The sequence below is a fragment of the Mustela nivalis genome (genome assembly GCF_964662115.1).
Source record: "Mustela nivalis genome assembly, chromosome: 16".
Classification (NCBI taxonomy): Eukaryota; Metazoa; Chordata; class Mammalia; order Carnivora; family Mustelidae; genus Mustela; species Mustela nivalis.
In genome coordinates, this window is record NC_139035.1 from 59,484,830 (window position 1) to 59,497,594 (window position 12,765).

Genomic DNA, 12,765 nt, shown 5'->3' on the forward strand with positions numbered 1-12,765 from the left:
ATTTATCTTCTAAGCAACTGTTGCTTGTTTATAGATTTAAAAAATTCTGTACTTAAGAATTGATTCTTTCAAGGAACCATGTATGCTAAACTCTCTTATTAATCCTAATTACTCACCTGTTGATTCTTTTATATGGACTACATATATATTCATAACACCTACAGATAAAGAGCGGGGATTTTCTTCTCCTAATGTTTATCTTTCGTTTTTCTTGTCCTAGTGGACTGGCTAGCACTTCCAGACAATGTTAATAAAAAGAGGTAATACTGGCACTCTCATTCTTGCCTTGCTCTTGATCTGAAAAGGCAAGCTTCAATTTTTACCAGTAAGTATGATTTTGGCTCTAAGTGTCCCTAGAGAACACCTGAGATGGGTTCTGTTCTCAGTCTGCTAGACTTTTTTAAAAAGATTATTTATTTATTGGGGCACCTGGGTGGCTCAGTGGGTTAAAGCCTCTGCCTTCGGCTCAGGTCATGGTCTCAGGGTCCTGGGATCGAGCCCTGCATTGGGCTCTCTGCTCTGCAGGGAGCCTGCTTCCTCCCCTCTTTCTCTGCCTGCCTCTCTGCCTACTTGTGATCTCTCTCTCTCTGTCAAATAAATAAAATCTTAAAAAAAAAAAATAAAAGATTATTTATTACTTTAGGAGTAGGGGAGGGGCAGAGGGAGAGAGGATCTCCAGCAAACTCCCCACTGAGCATGGAGCTTGATGGGGGCTCCATCTCACAACCCAGAGATCAGGACTTGAGCTGAAGTCAAGAGTCAGATGCTTACCTGACTGAGCCACCCAGATGCCCTAGTCTGCTAGAATTTTTTTTAAAATTCAAGAGTAGATTTAGAATTTAATTTTTTTTAAATTTATATGAGAGCGAGCAAGCATAAGCCATGGGGAGGGACAGAAGGATAGGGAAACAGGGAACCCCATGTGGGGCTCGATCCCAAGACCCTGAGATCATACCCTGAGCCAAAGGCAGAGGCTTAACCCACTGAGCCACCCAGGTGCCCCTAGAGTTAATTTAAAACATTTTCTGCATCTATTGAGAGGACTGAGATTTTTCTCAATCTCTTAAGGTGGATCACCTCGATGTACTTTGTTTATTTATTTTATTTATATTCTAAAAATCACTCATTAGCTCATGAAGATTTTCCTAATTGTGATCTGTAGTTTTTTATGTAACATAGCTTTTAGGCTGTTTCTAATATTTTACTATTACAAATAATACCACAATAAATAACCTGATATACACCAGTCTTTTTTTTTTCCCCCATTTTATTGGAGGTGTATCCTTAGAATAAATTCCTAGAAGTGGGATGGATTGCTGGGCCTAAGAATAAAATGCCTAATTTCGTTGTTAGATATTGAATTCCCTTCGAAAGGAAATGCACCTGTTTGTATTCCCGCCAGCACTGAACGAGCATGTCCCCCGCCGCCTCAGCAACAGTAGTTTCAGTGTGTATGTCTCTCATTACACACATCTTTTCATATGTTCAAGGGCTATGTGTATGTATTTGCCTGTGTGAGTTAACTGTCCATGTCCTTTGCCCAATTTTCTAATGTGCCTGTGGCCTTGGTTGTCAGAGCTTAAAGATCTCTTACGTATTAAGGATGTTAGCTCCTTATTTGTCTTTTTCACTCTGATTATGGCTTTTTTTTGAAAGTCAAAAGGGGACTGCTGGGGCATCTGGGTGGCTCAGTTGCTTAAACATCTGACTTGATTTTGGCTCAGGTGACTATCTCAGCATTGTGAGATTAAGCCCCTTGTTGGACTCTGCACTGAGCAAGGAGCCTGCTTAAGAGCCTCCCCTAACCCGGCAACCCCACCATGCAAGCACGTTCTCTCAAAAAAAAAAAAAAAAAAAAAGGCGGGGGGCACTGCATATCTAATTTTCAAAGCCAAGGGTAATTCTCCTTTTATGAACGATGTCTTTCCCAAGTGAATATGAAAACTGTTTCCACATTAAAGAGATAAATCACATTCTTCATTTCTAGTTTCAAAAATAAATGTGTACATATAGTTAAGTCTCTATAGAGATAAATCAACACACTCATATAATAATTTTGAAATGGCTAAACCTATATTTGAGATTGATCATGTCATTCAATACGAACTTTGTTTTAAAATCTTGGAAAATTGTGTCTTGGGCTATTTTTAAATTCAGGCTCCTCTGCTTACGATTTTATTAGCTTTACTATTCAATGCTGTCAGTCAATTTTTTGGACATAAATAACAGGTTGGAAATTTATATCCTTTATTTAAATGAAATCTAACAAGCCTACCTTTATTTTTTATTTTTCAAGATTTTACTTATTTGAGAGAGAGCCAGAGAGGATGAGTGGGAAGACAGGAGATGGGAAGAAGACTCCCTAGGGAGGGGGCTCCATCGTGGGACCCTGAGACCAAGACCTGAGCTGAAGGCAGACATTTCACTGACTGAGTCACCCAGGCATCCCTGCCAAGCCTACCTCTAGACAAATTAAATGTCATTTTGACTTAAGCCAATTATTTAACAAGTTTGTTTGCCTTATGAGTTTTTAAATTTTTGAAAAGAAGAAAGTACTTATCAAGAAAGCTAAGATTTTTTTCATCTTTTTTCTTCAAGAAAGGTTGGACAAAAGTCATTTTTAATTTTAAATGGGCAAAAAACGACTGAGTCATACATACCATATACAATACCGCATTCTTCATTAGTGGTAGTGTTTATATAACTGTAGGCATTTGTCAAAACGTATAAACTACACACTAAAAATCACTCATTTATACATAAATATACATGTAAACGATATTTCAGTAAATCTGACTTTAAAAAAGTCACAACAAACTTACAACTCAATAAATTATATAAGAACAAAAGTGGACCCTGTCTGGAGGGCTCAGTTGCTTAAGTATCTGCCTTCGGCTCTGACCATGATCCCAAGGTCCTGGGATCAAGCCCAGGGTTGGGCTCCCTGCTCAGCAGGGAAACCTGCTTCTCCCTCTACTCTGCTTGTGCTCTATCTCTCGCTATCTCTCTCTCTCGCTCTCAAATAATTAAAACCTTAAAAAAAAAAAAAAAAAAGAACAAAGTTGACAAAAGTCACAATTCTTAGAATCTTTTTGCCACCAAAATGCAGACACTGCCTAGGCATCACTGATTCCCTCAGGGTTGGAAGGAAAAGAAATGTTTTCCTGCTTTACAATTAAATGTCAAATGTCACCTTCCTATTTTGATGATGATTTCAGTAAATATAATTTCACATAAAAAAAGATTTTATTTATTTGAGAGACAGCGAGAAAGAGTGAGAGAGCATGAGCTGGGGGGATGGGGAGAGAGGGAGGGAGAGGCAGACTCCCCGCTGAGCAGGGAGCCAGAGGAGAAGCTGGACCCCAGGCCCCTGGAATCATGACCTGAGCTGAAGACAGACACTTAACCGACTGGGCCACCCAGGCGCTCTACAAATTACTTAATAACACTCATATCACAAACTAAATACAGTTACTTAAACTATATGTGCTCTTTCTTAATTTTGGAAAAAAGAAATTCAGCGAAAACAAGGGTTCAGTAACTTTTCTGTATCTCTGAAATGAGATATCACAATGCTGAATCAGAATACAAAAATCTATTTCATTTGGGCTTAATCCTATATAGCAAATAGATTTAGTTTATGGTATAAGTTTCCCTTCAACTCATCAACCCGAACCCCACAAAGATCTTAATCTGTATCACAGTTTATATCAACTACTTTAAGGATCTTATCTGCTACTAAAGTACAGCAGTGAGCAAACCACCAAGTTAGGCTGAAATTTATAGCACTGGAAACTACGTCAATTACAATATGTGGTTTGGAAAGGGAATGACAATTATTCAGTCAGTAAAACAGCAAAGTAATTTCTCTCACCAGCACAACCAACTTGAAATTTCCTACCTATATGACAAAAGTAAGAAAAATACATCGCTCTTCATAAAGCAAAGCAGATTGGAAATAATGCCCTTGCCCCAAAGAAACACAGCCTGTAATTTCCCTAGGAACCCCAGAGCGCAGGTCCTGCTACCCCCACTGAAGGGAAGGGATGGTTAGAACAACAGGTGTCACGGAATGTTCAGCATGTGACCCCGACGGCGCTCGCAGCTTTAGGCACAGAACTGTGTTTTATCTTCACAGGAACCTGACAAGTTAGGCACTGCTATTATCCCATGTTATAAAAGAAACTGAGCTTCAGACTGGTTTAGGAAATCAGAACAAAGCCCTTCTACGATTCACTGTCAGAGCCTAGACTCCAGCCCAAGCACCTGTTGGTTCAAGTCTATGCTGTTCCTGCTCCATAATGCCTCCTCCCTGGGGAGGATTAAAAATATCGGAATATGACTATACTTTTATTACAAAGAAAGTTATCTGGATGACACACAAATTGTGCTTAGCTCTACTATAAAGCTTCTAGGTTCTATTTCAAAATGCGTAATAATCTCGTAGCAGATTGCTCTCACACCTAAAGTGAGTAAGTCTGCCAGAAATGAACACGATGCACGTGTAAGAGTGATCCAGGGACTGGGAGAGGCAAGCGACTTATCCTGGGTGCCTGCCTAGGTCATCTGCAGAAAGGGAAGATCCTCATTGAGATCTTCTGCAAATAAAAATGACGTGCCATACGTTATTTCTTTTCCTAAAACAAGATGGGAAAAAAGAGCCTTTGCTCAGTACCCACTCCCTTTGGATCCAGTCTTAATGACTACAATTGATTAATTCAAGAAGTGCTCAGAAGAGTCTACAGTAAAGAGTTACTACAGCAGGCCTGAGACTGTTATTCTCAGGTGGCAAGGCCACCCCTGGGCTAGAGTCTGGGAACTTAGATTTCTGGCATGTCCCCACCATCCCCCAGTAGGGACGGTCACTCTCGGTAAACTGTGCAAACAATATGGTTTATGCTGAGTATGCGCTTTCCTTCCGGGAGTCTGGAACTCTGGCCAGTGCTAAGCAGAGGGTGCCTATGTGATCAGCCCCTAGGAATGGTGCTGGGATGGAGTTTCGTTCTTTTTTTTTCTTTTTGCAGATATGATTAACTACTGTATTCAGTGTCCTCCAGAGAAACAGAAGGCAGACAGACAGACAGATACATAGTTTCAGTCTGAGACCTCAGAACCAGGAGAGCCCATTGGCGCATGTTCCAGACAGAAGACCAGGAGGCCTAAGACCCAGAAAGAGCTGATGTTTCAGTTTCGAGTCCCATAGCAGACGACGACCAGTATCCCAGCTCAAAGAGGGAGGACACCTGGACGAAGCCCTCACGTTAGGGACAGCAATCTGCTTCATTCAGTCTTCAATTCAAATGTGAGCCTCTGGAGACACTTTCACAGACACATCCAGAGTGACATCTGGCCAGATGTCTGGGCACCCTGGGCCCTTGTCAGGCTGACATACACAATTAAACATCACCATGTCACCCCTTGTCTACTCAGCATGCATACACATCTCCTTGAGCCACACTTAAGCTCTCTATAAAGGCAATAAGAAGGCCATACTTAACGTGATACTACCGTCCTGTACACAGCCCAAACCTCACTAGCCCCTTCCCCAGAGAAGAGGTGATGTTTTGTGAGCGATGTTTGTGCTTCTCCTTGACATCCTGTAACCCAAGTACTAGAAACCATCACTGGTCATGCAGGGACTGGATGGGTGCACTCTGCCATCAACCCTAATCACAGGAGTTGTGATATAACGGACATCCAAACGGGTCCCCTCTGGTCACTGTGGAGCAGCTGTGCCTTCCCCGGGTGCACTCGGAATCAGCCAGCGTGGCCAGCATGGTAACTCCCTTCTTCGCCTGTCCATTCAGAGGCAGGAGGAGTCCAAAGTGGCCATTTGAACCTCCAGTTCGGTGTGATCATGGCTGTGGGCATGGAGTCTCTGATAGCTTCCCTCAGAGCCATTTTACACGTAGTACAACCTGCGTGACTCCATTGGGAGAGACTGAGAAGCCTGCACCTGGCGGGGCAATGGGGGATGGGCATTAAGGAGGACACCTGTAGTGAGCGCTGAGTGTTGTATGCAAATGATGAACCACTAAATCGGACCCCTGAAACTAACAATACACTCTTTGTTAACAAACTCGAATATAAATAAAATCTAAAAAAAGAGAAAAAAAAAAAAAAAAGAAGCCCGCACCTGGTTGGTTTCCTCCAGACTCCGTTCACTTGCGCACCTTTTCCCTTTGTTGACTTTGTTCTTGTCCTTGCCCAGTGCAATAAATCACAGCTGTGCAATCATCGCTGTGAATACAACTACACGCGGAGTCCATGAGTCCTCCTAGCAGATCACTGAATGCGGGTGGCCTTGTGCACCCAACACAGACAGTAAGATGCCTTCAGACTATACATATAAAATAGCTCCAGCCAATAACATGGCAATGAAAATTTGCTGAAGATTGGCAAGTACCAAAATAAGTTCTAAACCCCCTAAGCTTGGATTAAGTTATGCCTGTTTTGCAATCAGTGATACTCACCGGGAACTCTAGCAGGAAAGGAATCAGGAGACCCTGCTCCGGCACCACCTTCTTCTTCATCTTCTTCGAATTCCAAATTCTCCTCTTCACCAGGTGCTAAAATTCTTCTGCACGCAAAACAGCAGACAGAAGAGTGAGCTACAAAACTAACTACCCTAGAGAGGCATCATAACTCTATTATAGATAAAGATTACATCCCAGGTAATACGATGCAGACACAAAAAATGTTGACACAAAAACGTTGACCTACTGATACTAAAGATACCAATACTGATTTAAAAAATGCAGAAATATCTGAAAAATAGTTATAAAATAAGACAAAAAAAATAAGACAAATATTGGTGCTTCTTTATTTTACCTTAAGGGGACAGGCTGAACGTCAAATGGGAATTCCTTATTATACGTAAGAATATTCTTTAGGACTAGAATAAAAACAGAAAGACAGACACATAAACTCTTCCGTGAATCAAAATAAAAAATTTTATTAGAAATGACTGATTTTTAGTCAATTTTACTATGCATATTAATACTTTAAAAAATTCCCACTCTCATCATCATTCAGAACCATGATGCATTTGTCCACGGAAGGTCTTAGCAAAATGAAAATATCCATAGTATATTCCAGGCACCAGTACTTTGTCAGATTTCCAAGAAAAGTAAGTTCCAGAGTCTCAGAGCCTTCACAGGGAACAAACTAAGTTGTATGTACAAGGTCCTAGGTGAGACACAGGGCAGCAGAAAAAGAGAAGCTCTCCTTCCTGGAGTACCTCAATTACAAGACTGGTTCACAGATAACCAGTTGTGGTCAGAACATTTTGGTCTATGTCCTGATTTCCCCTCAACTCCATTAAACTGGCAAAACTGAACAAAACTGGTTACAATTTCAATATACCATTTACGACAGTTTATTACAGACATACATGTATCTACACACATACGTAGACAAATACACAAAGAGGGATTTACCCTCAGGAGAAGTCTTCAGATAACATGGAACCCATCACCTTCTGCATCATGGTAGGGTCCGTGATTACATGCTGGTTTGTAAACTTAAAGAGAGATGTTCTATAACTCTGCCTGTGCTTAGAGAGCTGCTATGAATATGGATACCTTACAGAGTTACTAAAAGTATTGATTTATTTTTAAAAATTATTTATTTGACAAAGAGACAGTGAGAGGCGGACACAAGCAGGTGGAGAGGGGAGGAAGGAGGGGGAGGGAGAAGCAGCTTCCGGCTGGCAGCGAGCCTGACACAGGGCTCGACCCCAGGACCCTGGGATCATGACCTGAGCCGAAGGGAGACGCTTAACGACTGAGCCACCCAGGTGCCCCTAAAAGCATGTAATTTAGAGCTTCATATGTGGGGTTACGGGTCTTCAGCAACTCCCTGCAGTTACATGAAGGTGGAGTAATGGCATTAACTGAGCAATCCGGAAAGTTCCTATGATTTTGTATTCGACTTACTTAGCCTCATTTTGGAGCACTGTAGTTTAGAGATAAAGTAGCTGTGGCATATATGTTACTACCCCAAAGTAGGAAATGCCAGAGCACGTGCAATTTCGTGGTTTATCCCAACAGGAGTCCGAGGGGCACTCTTACTGAGTCCTTCGTGAGAGAGGTCTGGGACTTGGGTCTAGCTTCCATTCTTGCTCCTTCTCTCCCTCCAGCTCTCATCCTCCTCTTTCCTTTCTCGTTCTTCCGCCCACCAGATGTGCACCGAGTGCCCACATGGTTCCACTCACTGTTTTAGGTGCTAAAGATATGGCAGCGATCGAGACAGAAGGTTCTTGCTCTCATCTATGGATCTTAAGCCCCCAGTGAGGAAAAGCAGACAGTAAACAAAGCAACAGATCAACAAGGTACTGTTAGACTGTGGCCGGCATCATGAAGGACAGGATCGGTGAGTGCGTAAGCAGAGCAGAGGGACTTCGGCTAAGGTGGACAGGGCAGGCCTTTCAAAATAATAACTGCTGGAACACTAGTGTGTTCCAACATAATCTGGAATGAGAGGAACTGTCCCTAAGTAGCACTGGGCAGGGCTTTCCAAGTATTAAAAAACAGGCTAGAGGGAGTGCGCCCGAGTGGCTTAGTGGGTCTAGTGTCTGCCTTCAGCTCAGTTCACGACTCCAGGGTCCTGGGGTTGAGCCTCTCCATCTGCTGCTTTGCCTACTTGTGCTCTTTCTCAAATAAATAAAATTAAAAAAAAAAAAAAAAAAAAACCGGCTAGAGGGGCAGGCCCTAGCTGGCTCAGTCTGTGGAGCATGTGACTCTTGATCTCAGGGCTGTGAGTCTGAGTCCCAGGTTAAGTGGAGGGATTACTTAAAAATAACATCTTTGGGAGCACCTGGGTGGCTCAGTGGGTTAAGCCTCTGCCTTCAGCCCAGGTCATGATCCCAGGGTCCTGGGATCGAGTCCTGCATCGGGTTCTCTGCTCAGCAGGGAGCCTGCTTCCCTTGCTCTCTCTGCCAGCCTTTCTGCCTACTTGTGATCTCTGTCAAATAAATAAATAAAATCTTAAAAAAAAAAATCTTTTAACAACAACAAAGACTGAGGCAGGTACTAGTTTGGCTTGTTCAACGAATAAAACAGACTATATAACTCAAGTTTGATAAGCAAGAGAAGTCCCATAATCATGTCAGTTGTTATTATGTCATTTATATAACTACTCTGAATCTGTTTCCCCAATTCTAAAACGGGAACACCACTTCCCCACTGTGCAAAGAAGTAAATTAATAGATATGAAATTGCATGGGAAATTTAAAGTCCCATATAAGTATAAGCTCACATTATTATATGGTAATTTATTCTCTCCATAGTTTTCCCTATTCAGCTAACTAGAATCCTACTATTTCAGGTCTAAGAAGTATTATTTTTAAAATTATAAAAACATCCTTTTTTAAACCTGTGCATGACTGCTCAGTGTAAATAAACTATTAATTCAACTCAAATATCAATTAATCGCTTACACAGTATCGTGCTAGATCCTAAGAGTAGGGGAGTGGTGACAAAGAAGGCCTGTAGCATTCACATCAGAAACGAAAGCACTGCAATGCTATTTTAGTAATAAAAGGGGGGAAAAATCAAACTTTACAACAAGTATAAAAATATCAATTAAAAAAGTCAAACACTCTATCAGTTATTAAGAATACCTTTTGTTTCTACTGTAATACGAGAATAGGACAGTATTTCTTTTCGTAGGTACCAATGCTATGATAGGAAAGGCTTGACCTGGAACAACAGCCTCTCATTAGTTACTATTTACAATAATAGAGCATATCAGGTATTTAATTCATATCCTTTTAAAAGAAAATAACAGGTCCTTTCTCATTTTCTTTAATTATAGGTTTCTATTCTCACCAACTATGGAATAACAGAGATTCTAATGTGCTTTTACAATAGGGTTCTACTTAAAACTTATATATAGGATTTTTCTTCCACCGATGCTAGTGCTGATATTTTAGGAAGATTTGGAGAAGAGAAGCAGTTTATAATTTCCCGGAAGGTATTATCATGAGCATGGAGTCCATCACGGTTTGGGGACCAAGGGGCTCACCCCGTGGCTGACATCTGATGGTGCACCCCTGCGAGGAAAAACCCAGTACTCCCTGCCCACTCTCAAGGAGCATGGCCTCCCACCCTCCTGAAGGCCATACTCTAAAAATAACACAGTCAACAACGTGTGTTCTGCTTTTGTGGCTGATTTGTTTCATTTTTCTGGTGGACAAAATGAGTAAGGGCTTCCTAGCTGAAAGGTTACTTTTTTAATCATGGGAGAAGATTCCCTGAAGACATTCAACACTGTTCAACTTAAAAATTCGCCAAGATCATACGATATGCAGCCTGGGCTCTGTGGGGAAAATACAAAGGTTACTGACAATCTCATTTAGGAGCAAAATGAATTTAAGTGAACATCACACAGGGCGCACTATGATGATGGACATAAAAAGTGCTCCCAAAAAGGCCAGGACGCAGAATTTAATTAGGGCTGGGAGAGCAGAGAAAGCGTTCAGAGAAAGGTGGGATTTCTCTGGGGCCTTTAAGGATCAGTCAATGGAAGGAACTTCACAGAGTGGTGGTGGGGGAGGTATGTTTCAGTAAGAAGTAGTATATTACCAAGGATCAACATCAGAAAATGAAATAAATAGTACTTTCAAATTCTTAGAGGTAGTACTAGTTTCAGAAAGGATTATCAAAAGACTTTGTTTTTTAACCTTAAAGGAAAAGTACATTAACAGAATAAGCCAAATCCCACATATTAATTTTCCTTTCCTTATAGTCTTAAAAGAGGCAGAAAATAGCTTGACTTAACCTGAAATATACTCAAATACTGATCTGTAGAAAATGTTCAATTCTGATATAACTCATAAGAAGTGCCTAAGCTTTGATAAATGCAAAATTACAGAGCATATCCTGAGATATAAGATACACATTTACATTCCTTTAAAAGGCAAGAGCAAATTAAAATCACCTGAAAAGATAACTAAGTATGAAGAAGGGACAGGTCCAAATGAAAGGCAGTATTTAAATTCAAAATATGACAAAATAAATCCCAATATTATCTTTCCTTTCCATTCCCGTCCCAAATCTTAAAAAATCAAAAACAAGCAAACAAACAAAAAAGCAAGAAATAGAAGATGAATGCAGATTTTAGTCCAAAATGCCACTCATATGTGCGTCAGTAATCTCCCAAGAGCCTGAGCTGGAAATCCCCGGTATTTAGGATTGATGCCAATATTGCACTTACAGGTAGTACAACAGAGGACAGTGGCAGGAACATGGGCTTGGTGTGGCTTAGAACCCTGGTTAAAACCCAGTTCTTGCATTTACAAGCAGTAAGACCATGAAGTTAGCAAACAGCAGCTGGTGGACTTATTTGAGTGTTTGGTTCCATTAATGGGAATGGAAACCAGTAATACCATGAAAGATCCTATAAGGCAATAGGAGAAATCTGTAACACTCTGAAGTTTTATTTGGAAACACCAAACAACAACAACAACAAAATAGAAAACAATGACTAAATAGCCAAAATTTTAGTTATTCTTATCATTAAAAAAAAAAATTGAACATTATAATCTTTAAAACCATTACACAACAGATATCCTCGCTGCAGCTGATCTTTTTAAAAAGCCATCAATGTGCTTTTCTTAAAATAATCATATATAATGAGTCACAAAAGACCATATGTGATAGGATTCCATTTATACAAAATGTCCAGAACAGGCAAAATCACAAGACAGAAAGTGGATTCATGGTTTCCTAGGGCTGGGAATTGAGGAGGGGGAAGCAGGTGTGTGCTAAAAATAGGGCCAGGGTTTCTTCTGGGGTGATGGAAATGTGGTGGAACACGGCGGGGGAACACGGTGGTATTCAGTACTTGTGCCTCTGCCCACTTTGCAAAGAGAACATTCATAAGATCGATAAGAAAACATTCCTCTGACAGAACATTCATGCGAACCAACAAGAAAATCTTATTTGGCACATCCTAACCACCAGAACATTTGAAGCAACTGTTTACTTCAGAAAAGCTCTCAAGACGGGACAGGAAAATGGGGACAACAAGGAAATCTTTTGCAGAGCACCACGAATAGCTGGACGGTCGTGTTCCAGGACACAGAGTATAAATGGGCCTCAGTTACCTATAACTATACTCTCCAGTGAACGCTACTGCAACTGTTTACCAAAGTCATTACAGTCTTTAATAAAGTGATTAAAACAAAGGCTAAAATATAGGAATGAGGTAGAACCTGGAATCAATTTTTCATATTCTATAATGGTAAACAGAATAATAATTACTATAAATATTACAGGAATTATAAAAGCACAAAATATCACAGAGGACTAGGTAGGAACAGAAATGAATAAACATCTATGCTAAATAATCGTAATATCTACAACGGAGAAGTAGTTTTCTAAAGGAGTCCCACAAAACCATAAAACTTACTTGGTTCTAGCTTCTTCAGGTCCTCCAGTTTAAATTCTTCTTGAGACTGTGTGGACTGAATTTGAAATATGCATATTACATCTTTTTATTACAAAGATTTCATGATACCCTATGTCTTTTAAGTGGCAAGAACTAAATATTCAAAAAGTGCACAAAATGAAGGAATCCATTTCATGCTCTCAAAGTAGAAAAGGGAAAGTCCCGGGACGCCTGGGTGGCTCAGCTGGGTAAGCATTTGCCTTCGGCACAGGTCGTGATCCCAGGGACCTGGAGCCCCACATCGGGCTACCTGCTCAGCAGGGGGCCTGCTTCTCCCTCTGCCTGCTGTTCCCCTTCTTGTGATCTCTCTCT

General features: G+C 40.8%; 1 protein-coding gene across 1 annotated transcript in view; it reads right to left on the reverse strand.

Moving 5' to 3' along the window:
- The window catches only part of AIDA (axin interactor, dorsalization associated), a 37,193-nt gene that overhangs the window by 9,641 nt on the left and 14,787 nt on the right, over nucleotides 1–12,765 (reverse strand). The window contains exons 4-6 of the mRNA XM_082702286.1: nucleotides 12,415–12,469; nucleotides 6,832–6,895; nucleotides 6,474–6,580 (exon numbers count right to left, since the gene is read on the reverse strand). Coding sequence (XP_082558412.1) covers nucleotides 6,474–6,580; nucleotides 6,832–6,895; nucleotides 12,415–12,469 — 226 coding nt within the window. The remainder of the gene's footprint in view (nucleotides 1–6,473; nucleotides 6,581–6,831; nucleotides 6,896–12,414; nucleotides 12,470–12,765) is intronic.